The sequence below is a fragment of the Hemiscyllium ocellatum genome, chromosome 23, assembly GCF_020745735.1.
Source record: "Hemiscyllium ocellatum isolate sHemOce1 chromosome 23, sHemOce1.pat.X.cur, whole genome shotgun sequence".
NCBI lineage: Eukaryota > Metazoa > Chordata > Chondrichthyes > Orectolobiformes > Hemiscylliidae > Hemiscyllium > Hemiscyllium ocellatum.
The window spans coordinates 59,851,887-59,869,120 of NC_083423.1; the positions used below are offsets into that span (position 1 = coordinate 59,851,887).

The following is a 17,234-nucleotide window of genomic DNA, read 5'->3' on the forward strand; positions in this document are numbered from 1 at the left end:
TATGCGGTTAAATACAATGGTTGTCCAAAGAGACTTAAGGGTTCAGGGTCATAGATCTTTAAAATGTCACAAACAGGTGCAGAAAATAACCAAGAAAGTAAATAGAATGCTGGCTTTTATATTTAGAGGATTGGAGTACAAGGACACAGGTTATACCCTGGTTAGGTCCCACTTGGAGTCTGTGAGCAGATTTGGGCACCACATCTGATGAAGGAAGTATTGGCTTTGAAGAGAATACAGCATAGGTTTGCAAGCATGATACCAGCACTTCAAGGGTTCAGTTATGAAGAGAGATTATACAATTTATACAAATTTCTCCAGAATTTAGCAGGTAAAGAGGTAATCTGAACTCAAGAAATTAACAGGAAAGAACAGAGTAGATATACTATTTCCACTAGTTGCGGACTTTATAACTAAGAGACAGGGCTAGATAATTCAGATGGGATACTAGGAAGCACTTCTATACCTAAAGGGTGATACAGGTTTTGAAATCTCTTCCACACACAGCAATGGATTCTTGATCAGTTGTTAATTTCAAATCTGAGATATATTTTTTTTTGTAAAGCAAAGGTATTAAGGAATATAGGCAGGTATATGGAATTAGGCCACACATCAACCATATCTCATTGATTGACAGCACAGAGTCAATGGGCTGAATGGTCCAATCCTGTTCCAATGTTCCTATGCTGAGTTTCTCTCTCTGCCCCCCCCTCTCTCTCTCTCTCCCCCTGTGGTCTTTATTGCAGTTTTTGGGATGGTAATGTTGTTGATGTTGTACTGTAGGCCCTCAAATGGTCCATGGGAATTAGAGGAACAAACATGTGGGGAAATTGGGAAGACTTGCAGGAGCAATAGGATTGTCATAGTAGGGGATTTTAATTTTCCTAACAATAGACAGGGACTGCCAGGGTGTTAAGGACGTAATTGGGGTGGAATTTGTTAAGTGTGTTCAGGAAAGTTTTCTCAAGCTGTATATAGAGGGTCCTACTCAGGAAAGGGCAAAATGCGACCTAATCTTGAGAAATAGGGCAGGACAGGTAGCTGAGGTGACAGTGGGGAAGAACTTTGGGACCAGTGACCAAGTTCTGTTAATTTTAAAAAATAATTATGGAGAGGGATAAAACTGGTCCACAAGTTCAAATTCTAAATTGGGGCAAGGCAAACTTTGATGGAACTAGACAGGAGCTTGCAGGGGTTGACTGATGTAGTTTGTTTGCAGGCAAAGAGACCTCCGGCAAATGGGATGCCTTTAAAAGCATGATAGCTAGAGTTCAAGGTTTGTGTGTTCCTGTGAGGGTAAAGGGTAAGGTTGGCAAGAGTAGAGAACCCTGGATGAAAAGGGATATTGAGACTTTGACCAGAAAAAAAGAATGAGGCATGGCTCAGATAAGGCAGCCGAGATCAAGGGAATCCTAGGAGTTACATAGGGGATACAGGAGTTCACTGAAGAAGGAAATCAGGAGCATGAAAAGGGGGCATGAGACAGACTTGGCTGAGAAGATCACGGTGAATCCAAAGAGATTCTTTAAGTATAGTAAAGGAGAAAGAATAACTGGAGAGAGAATATGACCCCTCAAGGTCCAAAGTGAACATGTGTGTGTGGAACCACAGGAGATAGACAAGATCCTCAATGAGTACTTCTCCTCTGTGTTTACCATGTAGAAAGACATGAAGACTTCGGAACTTGGTGGAAGCTTGCGGTGATATCTTGGGGACAGTCCATATCACAGGTGTTGGATGAATTAGGATGTATGAAGGTGGATAAATCACCTGGTACTGACCAGATATATCCAAGAATCCTGTAAGAGGCTAGAGAAGAAGTTGTGGGGGCCCTGGTTGATATATTTGCATTACCACTAGCCAAAGTTAATGTCCCAAAAGACTGGAAGATGCTGCCTGGCCTGGAGGGCAGGTCTTACGAAGAAAATGTGAGGGAGCTGGGACTTTTCTCATAGGAGTGAAGAAGGATGAGAGGTGACTTGATAGAGGTGCACAAGATGATGAGAGGCATAAATAAAATGGATAGCTAGAGACTTTTTCCTAGGGTGGAAATGGCTATCACAAAGGGATATAATTTTAAGGTGATTGGAGGAAGTTTTAGGGGAGATGTCAGAGGTAGGTTCTTTACATAGAGAGTGGTGGGTGTGTGGAATGCACTGCCAATGGTGGTAGTAGAGTCAGATACAACAGGGATATTTAAGCCACATTTGGATAGGCAGTGGATGATAGTACAATGAAGGGTATGGAGGTTAGTTTGATCTTAGATTAGGATAAAAGATCGGCATAACATTGAGGGCCAAAGGGCCTGTATTGTGCTGTACTGTTCCATGTTCTATGTTCTGTTAACAATATTTAAAAGGCATTTGGACAATTACATAGATAGGAAAGGTTTAGAAGGATTTCGGCCACGTGCAGGGAAATAGGGTTGGCATGGATGGACATTTTGTTCGGTATGGACTATTTGTGCCAAAGGACTTGTCTGTGTGCTGTAGGACTCTATGACTCTATAACTCTATGTTAATAAGATAAGCAAATACCCTTCTGTGACAAGTAAGTGAATAAGTTGAAACACCACTGAATCTTGTTTGCATGATTCAGTCACTTTGAAATTCAGGCATTTCTTACAGTTTACTTGCCTGTGAATAACTCCATTGGCAAGGATTTCTGAAGGCTTGGCACCCATCATGAAACTAGTAGTTGCAATTCTTTGTTTTCTTCTAACTTATCACCTAACTATGTCTGGTAATGTGTATGAGGGTTCTAGTTAACATAGTGTTTTTTAAATCATTACAGTGCGGAAAGATGGTATTTGGTCCATTGAGGCTTGCATTATACCACCCAAACCTGCCCCCCCCCCCACCTACATTTAGCATGACTAATCCACCTAGCTTGCACAAACCTGGACACTACAGAGTGATTTAGGATGGCCAACCCACTAACTAGACTTTGGGAGGAAACTGGAGCACCTGGTAGAAATCGACAGACACAGGGAGAATTTGCAAACTTCATACAGACAGTTGTTCAAGGCTGGAATAAAACCCCTATCCCTGGTACTGTGAGGCAGCAATGCTGACCATTGAGCCATCCAGTTTGGGCTTAGATCACAGATATTAGGTAGGTTACCTTGTTGTTCATCCATGTTATGCTCATTATGTTATTAATAATAAATTGTTAATTTCTGTTTGTTATAAACGTAATATTTGTTATCTGTGAAAATTTGGTTAGGAGCAAATAAGTGTTCTTGAGGGTCATTGAATGGTTTAATTTTATTGTGATGTGAATCCAAAGATAGGGAAGTTTATTTGGTTTAGTTTGCTGTCCCCACATTGTAATATTTTGGTCAGTTTCGTATTTTCAAGGCATTACGTAAATATAAATTGTTCTTGCCAATTGCTGAAACCATAACTGCAACCTGAATGTAAGGTAAGAACTGCATTGCCTACCACTGTCTTGCTGATTTTGCCTCTTAACGTTTGTGCGTTTACTTCCTCCAAGGTATAAGGAACATCTTACAATATGAAGTCCACTGCTGAATGGATGAGGTCACTGAGTCCCTGAACGCAGAAACAGCTTCATCTCATTTCCTTTTGCTAGTGACAAGTTGATGGAGTGAACATAAGGGTTCACTCAGATTGAAATTTGATCATGGTGCAGAGTGCCTCACTTGCATCAAATCTACTATTTTCCTGAGTAAAATGAGATTTCACTTGCTCAACAGTCAGCTGTTGTGTCACCATGGGCAGGTCTTTGCTCATTATCTTGAGAGCAATTATATTTCATTCATTGTCATTTATTTCTTAACAATCCTTTGTGTCTATTGCACCTAGAATGGAGAGTGAAAGGATGTTAATGGTGACAAAGGTGACTTCTAATGTCAGACCATTACCCATTTACTTGTTGTGTGATGTCTCTTTGGAATGAACTCTTCTCTGAAAGAGATGTGGCTGGAGACTTTTTAAAATGTTGCTTTGTTTAAACCTCAGTGGAAGTGAATGACTGACTTATATTGTTGTTAGACTAGTAATCCAAAGGTCCAGGTAGTGTCCTGAGGGACCAGGTTTGAATCCCACCATGGCAGATATGATGAGTCATAAGTCAAATTGTCACCATGAAACAACTTTCTTAAAAATCCATCTGGTTCACTAATATCCTTTAGGGAAGGAAACCATCACACTATACAACTCCACACCCACAGCAAAATGGTTAGCTCTTAATTGCTATCTGATAATGGCCTAGCAAGTGATTCAGTGTCATTTCTACAAAGCCTGCAGAAGAGAATGAAATCTGATGGGCAACCTGACTTTGACAATAGCAAACACATCCCTGTTTATGCTGCAAAGTTCTTCTTACTAACATGTGGAGACTTTTGCCAAAATCAGAAGAGTCTCATCAAGCAATAGCCTGAAACAGCCATACTCACAGAAACTCAACATCAGACAATGTCTCAGAAACCCCTATCACTATCCCTGGATATGTCTTGTCCTGCCAGCAGTTCAAATAGAAGAAAGTGAGGACTGCAGATGCTGGAGACCAGAGTTGAAAAGTGGTGCTGGAAAAACACAGCAGGCCAGGTAGCATCCGAGGAGCAGGAGAATCAATGTTTCGGGCATAAGCCCTTCTTCAGGAATAAGGCTGGTGTGCCAAGCGGGCTGAGATAAAAGGTAGAGGGGAGGGAATTTGAGGGAGGGGTGCTGGAAGTACGATAGGTGGAAGGAAGTGAAGATGAGGGTGATAGGCCGGAGAGGGGGTGGGGGCGGAGAGGTCGGGAAGAAGATTGCAGGTCAAGAGGGCGGTGATGAATTGGGACTGAGATAAGGTGGGGGGAGGGGAAATGAGGAAGCTGGAGAAATCTACATTCATCTCGTGTGGTTGGAGGGTTCCAGGCATCGTGTGGCCAGGGTCTGGCGATGGAGGACGCCAAAGACCTGTATGTCCTTGGCAGAGTGGAAGGGGGAGTTAAACTGTTCAGCCATGGGGCGATTGGGTTGGTTGGTGCAGATGTCCCAGAAGTGTTCCCTGAAACGTTCCGCAAATAGGCGGCCTGTCTCCCCAATGTAGAGGAGACCACATTGGGTGTGGCGGATACAATAAATGATGTGTGTGGAGGTGCAGCTGAATTTGCAATGGATATGGAAGGATAGCCAGCAGTTCAAGCCCAGTAGAGGTGGTGGCACGGTGATGTACAGTCAGTAGGGAGTTGACCTGGGAGTCCTCAACATTGATTTTGGGTCTCATGGCATTGAGTTTAACATAAGCAAGGTAACTTCCTGTCGCCACTACCCCCCTCCCTTCACTTCCCCCCCCCCCCCCCCCCCAAAATGATGAATCAATGCTCCACCATGTTGAATATCGCTTAGCAGAAGCACTGAATGAACGGCAATATGTTGTTAAGAAAGTATATGGTGTTTTGGCTTTCATTAACAGGGGGATTGGGATTGAGTTTAAGAACCGCAAGGTTTTGCTACAGTTCTACAAGTCCCTGGTGAGACCACAGTTGGAATATTGTGTCCAGTTCTGGTCGCCCTACTATGGGAAAAATACAGAGGATTTGGAGGGGGTGCAAAGAAGGTTTACCAGGATGCTGCCTGGACTGGAGGGTTTGCCTTATGAAGAAAAGATGAAAAAGCTCAGACTTTTCTCTCTGGAGAGAAGGAGGAAGAGAGGAGACCTGATCGAGGTATACAAGATAATGAGTGGAATAGATAGAGTCAATAGCTAGAGACTTCTCCCCAGGGCAGGATTGACTGGTACAAGGAGTCATAGTTTGAAGATAATAGGAGCAAGCAATAAAGGAGATGTCAGAGGTAGGTTCTTTATGCAGAGAGTTGTGAATGCATGGAGTGCGTTGCCAGCAGTGTGGAGGAAACAGAGTCATTAGGGACATTTAAGCGACTGCTTGTACATGCACATGGATAACAGTGAGTTGAAGGGTGCATAGGCTAAGTAATTATGTTTTACATTAGGATTAAACCTCAGCACAATATTGTGGGCCAAAGGGCCTATTCTGTGCTGTACTTTTCTATGTTCTATATTGCTGAAAATTTGGGCATGAGCCCTCCTTCAGGATTCCTGAAGAAGGGCTCATGCCCAAAATGTCGATTCTCCTGCTCCTTGGATGCTGCCTGACCTGCTGTGCTTTTCCAGCAACACATTTTCAGCTCTGATCTCCAGCATCTGCAGTCCTCACTTTCTCCTATGTTCTATATTTCCAAGTCAGGATAGGGAGTGGCTTGGATGGAACTTACAGATGGTGGTGTTCTCATGTATCTGCTGTTTTGTACTTCTAGATGGAAGTGGTCATGGATTTGTAGTTGTTGTTGAAGGAGCGTTGATGAGTTGTGTGCCATGCTTCTTGTTTAGTGCAGAATTATTTGCAAAATATTTAATTTGGCAAGTTGTGCTTCCATGAGGATGCATATCAGCCTAATGTATTACAAAATGATTGTGTTTGGAAGGTCCATGTGCCTTCAGTTTATTGTGACCTTAATTCCCTACTTTGATCCCTTCATCTGATCACCTGATGAAGGAGTGTCGCTCCGAAAGCTAGTGCTTCCAATTAAATCTGTTGGACTATAACCTGGTGTTGTGTGATTTTTAACTTTGTACACCCCAGTCCAACACCAGCATCTCCAAATCTTGATCCCGTCAGACGTTCATCTCTGGCAATGTGTGCTCACCTGCCTCACTTCCCTCTGCTCAGTACAGTTGCCTGTTGACATCACTTCTTATTGGATCATTGAATGGAAACAATGGAGCAATTAGCAAGGCCAAAAATAGTAATGTTAAGATAAATCTTCATTCTTATCAGCAAGGTCCTTCTCAAATCCTATGAATAAATTATAGTGATTTGCCTTTCTCTCACACTTTCAGTTAATCTTTCCTCTTTCCTCACTCCAATCCAATCAAGGTGATCAGTTCCTTTTCTGTTTACTTAATCTGATTTTCTTTCCCCTTGTCATAAAACAATGAGTGTTGCTGAGAGATGGTTCAATAAACTGCAAGACAGACTCTTTCCTCGCATCTTGAATATCTAACTTCAAATCTCAATTGGAATCTGTTTGTGGTTAATTATTATAGCTGTAGTAGAAAGGATTTGTCTTTAAACACTATAAAAGAGTCTAATCAGTTTCACTTAAGGAGACTGCATCCTCCGCCATACACCCTCAGAGCTTGTCGTCACTTGTATTCATCAGAATACCACAGGTAAAATTTTCTCTGATATTGCTATGATTTCGTCTGTACAGTGCATTTGTTGTTGCGCAAACTGGTTGTTCAGAATTAATTTATAGCAGAAATGTGAAATCTCATAAAATGTTAAATGCAGTAATTTCTTTTCTGTTTGTCCAGTTCTCATCATTGTAAATGCAAAGTCCTGGAGCTGGAGTGTACAATTGTCAAACATTCTATTACACGGTTGGCATTAGATTAGCAGGGAAGTGGGTGTAACTACTGTCCTCAGTATCCCCACAATGGGGACCAAAATATTTGTTCAAAGTTACAAAACCTTTAAAACTATCTAGAAGGACAAAGGCAGCAGATACTTGAAAGTATCATTGATACTTGAAAGTATCATGTAACTTGAAAGTTACATTGGGTTACATTGCTTAAATAGGCCATTCCGCCCAAACAGTCCATGCCAATGATTATGCTCCATTCCAACCTCCTCCTACCTCACTCCTGCCTTGTGCTTTGTAGATGCTGGCCTTTGGAGTCAGGAGTTACATTACACAACAGCATTGAACTGCTCTGATAGCCATCATATTTAAATGGCTAGGCCAACAATTAGAATTTGTCTTTCTCCCACTAACTCTAGATCCCCATTAATCCTCCCACATTTGCTTCCGTAAAAGCGTTTTGGAAGTCTTGTGCACCATACCCACTAAATTCCCAGTAAGAATATTCACTGTATTCCACAAAACATTTATAGTCACTACCCTGGGCCACATCCACTGATTTACCTGTAACATCCACTGTATTCCCATAACAACATTCACTGTACTCACCTAAAAAGTTTTCTCCATACTAAAAATACAAGGATCTTATCAAATATATATCTGCATCTGAAAACACTGAACTATGGTTTCTTGTCTTCTTGCTGTTTCTCCCATCTATTTTGTTCATTCATGGGCTGTGGGCATTGCTATCTGGCCAGTATTTATTGCCTGTTTCGAGTTGATCTTGTGAAGGTGGTGACGAACTGCTTTCTTGAACCACTACAGTCCATGTGTTGTACGTATTTCCACAATGCGGTTAGGGATGGAATTCCAGGAATTTGACCTAGTCATGGTGAAATTAATGACAATATATTGCAAAGTAGGATGGTGAGTGGCTTGGAGGTAAACTTGGTGGCATTTTCAAGTATCTGCTGCCTTGGTCCTTCTAGATAGTTTTAAAGGTTTTGTCTGAGGATGTTTGGTAAATTTATGCAGTGCATCTTGTAGATCATACACACAGCTGTTACTAAGCATTGGTAATGGAGGAAGTGGGTATTTGTTAATACGGTGCCAATCAAGCTGACTGCTTTGTCTTGGATGGTGTCAAGCTTTGTGAGTATTGTTGGAACTGCATCAATCAAGGCAAGAGCGGAATATTCCATCACAATCCTTCCTTATACCTTGTAGATTGTCTACAAGATTTGGGGAGTCAGGAGTTGTATTATTTGCCACAGTCTTCCTAACCTTTGACCAGTTCTTGTGGTCATTGTGTTTATTTGGTGTATCCAGTTGGGCTTCTTAATGGTAACCCCAGGATGTTGATAGTGGAGGATTCGATGATGGTAAAGCCATTGAACGTCAAGGGGTGGTGATTAGATTATCGCTTACTGGAAATGGCTCAGAGCCTGTTGCCCAAATAATATTTGTCACTTGTCAGCCCTTGCCACTTGTCATCTGTTTATTGTCCAGTCTTGTATCATTTGAACATTGACTACTTCAGTAGTCTGAAGAGTCATGAACAGTTCTGAACATTGTGCAATCATTGGTGAATATCCCCATTTCTGAGCGTATGACAGAGAGAAGGTCATTGATTAAGCAGCTGAAGATGGTTTGGCCTAGGGTGCTACCCTGAAGAACTCCTGCAGAAATGTCCTAGAGATGAGCCGACTGACCCCCAATAATCGCAACTAACTTCTTGTGTGCCAGGTATGACTCCAATCAGTGGAGAGTTTACCCCCAGTACCCAGCTTTAATTAGATTAGATTACTTACAGTGTGGAAACAGGCCATTCGGCCCAACAAGTCCACACTGACCCACCGAAGCGCAACCCACCCAGACCCATTCCCAACATTTACCCCTTCACCTAACACTACGGGCAATTTAGCATAGCCAATTCACCTAACCTGCACATTTTTGAACTGTGGGAGGAAACCGGAGCACCCAGAGGTAACCCACGCAGACACGGGAAAGAATGTGCAAACTTCACACAGACAGTCGCCTGAGGCGGGAATTGAACCCGAGTCTCTGGTGCTGTGAGGCAGCAGTGCTAACCACTGAGCCACTGTGCCGCCCACTGAGCCACTGTGAGAATTTCTTGATGCCACACTCAGCTGAATGCTGCTTTGATATCAAAGATTGTGACTCTCATCTCTATTAAGATACTTAGATTGACCATATGATATTTATATTGTTAATTATCAAATCATTTTGAACTAGTTTAGAATTTACCTTTTCTTGACAATCAATCTTTTCTATTGGCTAAATATCCCCATCATTTTCTGTTTAATAATTCCTAACTCACAACTCTCTCCAACTCGCTACTGCCTCCAGCTCACTCCTGTCTACAGCTCACTATCTCTCTAACTCATGACTCCTGACAAGACAGTATTCTCTCCAACTTGATAGACTCTCCATCTTGCTACTCTCTGCAACTAACTACTCTCTCCAGCTCACTGTTCTCTCCAACTTACTACTCTGTCCAGTTTACTAAACTCTCTAGCTTACTATGCTCATCAATCATTACCCTCTCCAACTCACTATCCTCTCCAACTTGCTGCTCGCTCCAGCTAACAGCTCTCTCCAACACCCTACGCTAAATATCCCTATCAATTTTTGTTTAATCATTCCTAACTCACAATTGTGTCCAACTACTCTCTCCAGCTCACTGTCTCTCTAACTCATGACCCCTTACAATACAATACCCTCTCCAACTTGATAGATTCTCCATCTTGATACTCTTTTCAGCGCACTATCCTCTCCAGCTCACTAATCTCTCCAGTTTACTAATCTCTCTAGCTACTACTTTCATCAATCATTACCCTCTCCAACTCATTACCCTCTCCAACTTGCTGCTCTCTCCAGCTCACAACTTTCTCCAACTCACTACTCTCTCCAAATTGCTACCCTTTCCTTTTCATTACTCCAACTAGCTACTCTCTCAGGTTTACTGCTCCCTTCAACTTATTACCTTCCTCAACTCACTGCTCTCTCCATATCACAACACTCTCTAATTCACTACTTTCTGAAGATGCCTACTACTCTCTCCAACTTATGATTCTCTCCAGCTCACCACCCTCTCTGGTTCACTGCTCTCTTCACATTGCTGCTCTTTCCAACTCAGTAATCTCTCCAACTTGCTGCTATCTTCACCTCACAACACTCTCCAACTTGCCACCCTCTCAATTGCTACTCTCTCCAACTTGCTGCCATTTCTAGCTTTTTACTGTCTTCAGCTCATTACACTCCCCAATGCACTACTCTCTCCAGATAACATACCAACTCGCTATTCTCTCCAACTCGCTAATCTCTCCAACTTGCTACTCTCTCCAACTCACTACTCTCTCCACATCATTATTCTCTGCAACTCTGTGCTGTCTCCAGCTCACTATTCTCACCAACTCATAATTCTCCTCAGATCACTAAATGCATCAATGTGCTAATCTCTTCAACTTGCTACTCTGTCCAGCGTTTTATCTCTCCAACTCTCTCTAGCTCTCTGCACACTCCAGCTCACTACCATTTACAATTCACAAGTCTCATTGACTTTCTACTCTCTCCAGCTCACTATCATTTACAACATGCTACTCTCTCCAACTCTCTACTCTCTCCAATTCACTACCCTCTTAAACTCACTACCATTTCCAACCAGATGCCCTTTCCAACTCACTACTCTGCCCAATTCATTATTCTCCCTAAATCTCTATCTTGTCCAACTAAAAAGACCTTATTTTATACATCCTATTGCTGCAAATGTGTTGCTGGTCAAAGCACAGCAGGCCAGGCAGCATCTCAGGAATAGAGAATTCGACGTTTCGAGCATAAGCCCTTCATCAGGAAGGGCTTATGCTCGAAACGTCGAATTCTCTATTCCTGAGATGCTGCCTGGCCTGCTGTGCTTTGACCAGCAACACATTTGCAGCTGTGATCTCCAGCATCTGCAGACCTCATTTTTTACTTATACATCCTATTGGCAATCTGGATCTAAAAGTATTTGCAAATAGGAGGCGAAGAATGGTGGAGGGTTTTCATGATGTTTGGAAGCCTGTGACCAGCAGCATATCATTACACTCTCTAACTCACTATTCTCTCAAGCGCACTAATCCCTCCTAGTCACCATTCTCTCTAACTCACTGTCCTCTCCAACATGTGACTCTCTCCAACTCTCTCTAGCTCCATCACCCTTTCAACTCATTACTGTCTCCAGTTTACTGTACCCTCCAATCATGAGTCTCTCCAACTCTCTGCTCTGTCCAACTTACTACTTTCCAACTCATTACCTTATCTAAACTTGCTAGTCCAGCCAACTCACCAACATCTCCAAATCATTACGCTTTCCAACTTGCTACCATATCCAACTTACTACTCTCTCCATTTCAATACTCTCTCTAACATGTTACTCTGCGATTCCCTTTCCTCTCCAACTCACTATGACTCACAATAATTTGCTACTCTCTCCAACTCACAGTAGCTTACTCTTTTCAAATCACTAACCTCTGCAACTTGTTGCTCTCTCCAATTCGCCACTCTCTCCAGATCACTAATACCTCCAACTTGCTTGACAAAGCAACTTACTATAGTCTTCAACACATTATTCTATACAAATCACTCCTCACTATAACTCACCACATTTTCAAACTCACTACCCTCTCTAATTCACAACCCTCCCTAATTCACTACACTCTACACTTCACTAGCCTCTCCAACTCACTCCTCTTTTCAACTCGTTACTCTCTCCAGCTCACTACACTCTCCTACTTGCTACTCTCTTATGCTCACTACTCTTTTCAATCGCTACCATATCCAACGTGCTACCCTCTCTAGCTCCATGCCCTCTGCTACTCACTACTCTCTCTGAATTGCCACACTCTAACTTGCTACTCTCTCAAACTCACTAATCTCTTGAACTTGCTATTCTCTCCAACTGACTACCCTGTCCAAATTACTACACCCTCTAAAACCCTAATCTTTCCAATTTGTTATTCTGTTCAACTCGCTACTCTCCCCAAATAGCTATAAGCCTGTACTCTTACAATTCCACTACCCTGTCCAACTCACTATAACTCACTACTCTCTCCAACTCACTGATTTCTCCAATTCACTTTAACACACTACACTCTCCAACTCTGCACTCTTGCCAACTCACTACTCTCTCCACTTTGCTGTACTATCTTTGCTGTTACCCTATATCTAACTAACTACCCTATCCAACCTGCTTCACTCTTCATCATATTTGCCACTCTAACAAATTCACCATAGTCTCCAACTCATTATTCTTTCCAACTTGTCACTGTCTCCGAAGCACTACTCTCTCCATCTCGCAAACCTATCCAACTCACGACCTTGTAGAGTTCGCTATCCTATCCAATTCACTGCTCATTATAACTTGCCACTCTCTCCAATTCACTACCCTCTCTAACACACTATTCTTTCCAATTCACTACTCTCTCTGTCTCACTGCACTTTCCACTCACTGCTCTCACCAACCCGTTACTTGCCCCAACTCACTAACCCCTCCACCTCACTACTCTCTCCAATTGGCCACTATCTCCAAGTCACTATTCTCCTAAACTCACATCCATATCTATTTCATTACTCTGTAAAGCTCACTACACTCTCCAACTGACTACTTTCTCTTGCTTGCAACTCTCTCCACCTCACCAGTCTCTCCAATTCATATTTTCTCCAATTTACTGCTCTCTGCAACACCCTACCCCCTCCAATTTTCTACCCTCTCCACCTCATTACCCTTTCTTCAACTCACTACCATTTCCAACTCACTGCTGTCTTCAATTCACAATCTTCTTCAACACCCTTTTCTTTCTCATTCCCTACTCACTCCAACTCTTTATAGCCCATTACACTCTTCAATTGCCTCCTCTCTCTAATTCCCTACTTTCTCCAACTTTCAACTGGCTCCAACCCACTATAACTCATTTCCCTCTCCAACTCACTAATACCACCAAGTCATTACTGTTTTCAACTTGCTGTAACTCGCTACTTTCTCTGATCCATTATCTGTTCCAACTCTCTACTCTCTCCAACTCATTATTTTCTTCAATTTGCTACTCTCTCTAACTCACTATAACTGCCTCTTTCTACAGCTTGCTATTATCTCAAATTGCTATAAGTCACTACCCCTGTCCAATTCACTAATTTCTTAAATTTATTATTCCCTCCAGCTCACTATTCTCTCCAGCTTGCTTCTCTCTCCTCGACACTATTCTGTCCAATTCCCCCTCCTCTTCAACTCACTATCCTCCCCAATTCTGTTCAATTCATTACGCTTCCAAATCTTTACCCTGTCCAACTCTCAGCTCTATCTGACTCATTACCCTCATCTTTCTGAAATCTAACTTCATGGTTAACTCTTTCAACTGATGCACGTTTTAAAAAGATCACAAAATATATTTCACAGTTACATATTTATTCTGGAATTAATAATTCATTTTTCTCTGTTTTTAAACTGATCTCTCAGCCATTACATTGCTTTTCAGTAAGTCATCTGGAGGTGGTAAATGAGGATCTTGCCCAGATTGGAACCTATCACAGGTCAACATGCTTTCTGGGAACCAACATTACATTGTGGCTCGACCAGCTTACTCTGAAGTCAGCTTTAAAGAGCATAATCAGCAAGTGGAGAGGTATCACAAGACAATCTGGGACCATGTCAGGCTTTATTTCAGGTAAGTGATGTGAATTAATTGCATTGTTCTACAAAGGGGTCTATTCAATTCCATAAAACTATTTGGTCATCCTAAAGTAACGAGACAAGAACACAAATGTTGTTAGTTGAGAAAAGAACAGGCTTTGTCGATCAATTATCAATCATTCTTTATCAATTAGTTTATAAGGAATGCAGAAAGAGGTTGGAAAGTTTTAGGATAAAAAATGAGGTCTGCAGATGCTGGAGATCACAGCTGAAAATGTGTTGCTGGTTAAAGCACAGCAGGTTAGGCAGCATCCAAGGAATAGAAAATTCGACGTTTCGGGCATAAGCCCTTCATCAGGAAATGTTTTAGGTACAGGTTTTAAGAGCTCTCATTCCTGCCCCAGCTTGGGGTACATGTAGACCTGGTGTTCTTGAGTGAAGCCCATCAGGTCCCAAACTGAACAGATTTCCAGGAATTGAACCTGACCTTTTGACCTAACATTCTTGCCATTAGTCCCTTGATATGCCAATCCGTATGGTGACTTTTCTTCACCATGCAATCAAAGGACATTTCATTCCTGAGATAAGCCAGCACTTACACTGTCACTATAACTACCATTGTAGCTACGATATTTATGTAGATGATTCAGTTCAGTTTCTCATCAAGGGTAAACCAAAAGTTGCTGATAGTGGATGATTCAGTGATGGCAACTCCATTGAATATCAAGAAGCAATAGGTGGATCCTTGCTTCATGAAAATGGTCATTGCCTGGTGCTGTGTAATATGTTGCCACTTAGCCCAAAACTGGATATTGTCTAGTTCTTGTCGCATTTTTAGAGGTGGACTGCTTCAGTATATGAAGAGTTTTTGAATATTGTGCGGATATCACCACTTCTGCTTTTATGACGGAGAGATGGTCATTGATGAAGCATCTGAAGATGGTTGTGCCGAGGAAAGCAACTTAGGAACTCCTGCAGTGATTTTCTTTTCCCAATTTGCTCACTGCATTGTCCTGATTTTTGAGTATTAAGTCCTGATAATTGGAACTCCAACTGATTTGGTGAATGAGGTTCAAAACCCCTCTTTCATTTCAGAAATGGAGGAGGAAAGTATTTTTTCAATGCTAATTCTATTCCTTACTCAGACTTGAAAAGAGGCAACTGTTACAATATCATTATTAACATGGAACATTTTGCTACAATTGCTTACAATGTTGTTATACTGAATTGGTCAATCTGCATTTCACTCAGATGAAACATCATATTTTTGACGTTCACATGATAAGAGATAAAAGCGGTTTTGTGAATGACTGAATGCAACAATTTCCTTCTCATCACTAATTGTGTAAGGTATGCGGTACATAGTAAGGTTGCAGCTAAAGAACAGAATTCTGAGGATTTTCTAATGGTCTACAGATCAAGTGAAAATAAATCCCCTGTATTCTTTCCTGTACTTGTAGCAAGAATATTGCTCACAGCTAAATTTTCAGCAAATTCTTTTTAAAAATAGACAGATTAAATTCATACAATAATCCATAACATGGAAACATGTATCAAAGGCTTCAAGAAGCTTCTTCTCTGAGGTAGTTTCAAGTTATTGAACTGTGATCTTAACACCAGGACTAGCTTTAAATGCATTGGGCCCCCGATTTCTAAGACAGCTAATTTCTAAGACAGAAGTATTTGCATTAAGCCTTTATGTTATAAAAGAAAATGCAAAGTGTGAAGATTAAATGGAAGAAGTAGAACCAGATGACCTTTCACTCAATACAAGAATGCAATTTGGGTAGTGCGTTGCCTGCTCTTGAGCCTTCCAAATCCTTATGAAGGGACAGTTCTGGTCCCATCTCTTCCTTGGCAATAGAGGTAATCACACCAAAGGGTGAGATCATTGCAGCCATACTCCATCACAAACGTCCAGACATCTCTCAGAGCCTGCTGAGTTAGACCTGACAATTGTTTTAAGGCCTGGATTGGTGTTTACAACTCTCTCTTGCTCCTCAGCTGCTTGTTAGTCTGCTGCTTGACGCAGGAGGAGAACTGGACAAAGAACCTCCCTAACTGGGTACCTTATTGTCTTCACTCTGAAGTGGTGTTAATGATTGCCAACTAATTCTGTTGGTAATTTAAATACCCTCAGCAGGAAGTGGAAACATCTCACAGGAATACAGGTCCCTGGTAATGAGGGTTAACTGAAGAATTGTCACAAAGCTAATTCAAAGTGTGGAATCTGAAGTGTGTCTGACAGGATTAGAAACAAAACAGTAAGTGTTAGAAAATTTCTGCAGGTCTGGCAGTACCTGTAGCAAGAAAAACATAAAATTTGAGTCCAGTAACTCTTCTTCAGAACTGACAGAATTAGAATTGGTTTTGATTATGTCACTGGCCATATGCAGAGTAATATGGCACAATTCATTTCTTGGTTGTCTAAGAGATTGTCTCTCTTCCAGGTGTTCGACTGCAAAGGCAAAAAGGATCTTTTACACGTTCCTTCCCATCGCATCTTGGCTGCCAGGATATAATGTGAAAGAATGGCTTCCCAGTGATCTTGTGTCTGGTGTTAGCACTGGACTTGTGAGTGTCTTGCAAGGTACTACCAGGGGCAAATCAGCCCCACATGACTTAGTCCAAACAAATGCTTGGAATGTTAAACTAAAAATTTCATATTTACAGCCAAATTCAAACAGGTGATGATAAAGAGTTAAAGTGCCTGTCAACATTTTGTTGGTTTTAGTTCTATCATAAACTGATTGTTGATGGCCTTCGAGGATGCAGAAATTGTTCTATGCCTTATCTCTGCAATATCAATGTTTCAAAGATCATCTTGTCTCATGCAAAAACATCAAACAATGGATGACACTCATAAATTTATCCTGATATGAAACTTCCTGAGTTTGCTTTAACCAGCCTGTAATTAGGGTTGTTCATGGAAAAAAACATAGCACAGAGGGAAGCAATTGTTGACGTTGTGAAGGTGATGTGAGTGTGACAATGAGTATTATACTGTCTTTGATTTCTCATACTACTTATTCTGCCTCCAATATTGGAGGCCATCACAATTCCTTTCAACAAAATATTGAGAAGAGCAGAGTCATTACCTGAGTTCACATTACATGCTCTGTTCCCTCACCATTGACTTTGTGCCTCCTCCC

At 41.6% G+C, this 17,234-nt stretch overlaps 1 protein-coding gene across 1 annotated transcript in view; it reads left to right on the plus strand.

Moving 5' to 3' along the window:
• The first annotated feature begins 13,988 nt into the window (after window positions 1–13,988).
• Window positions 13,989–17,234, plus strand: part of LOC132826965 (chloride anion exchanger-like) — a 60,143-nt gene continuing 56,897 nt past the window's right edge. Inside the window, exons 1-3 of the mRNA XM_060843292.1 lie at window positions 13,989–14,099; window positions 14,351–14,367; window positions 16,533–16,672. Of these exons, the coding sequence (XP_060699275.1) occupies window positions 13,989–14,099; window positions 14,351–14,367; window positions 16,533–16,672 (268 nt within the window). The remainder of the gene's footprint in view (window positions 14,100–14,350; window positions 14,368–16,532; window positions 16,673–17,234) is intronic.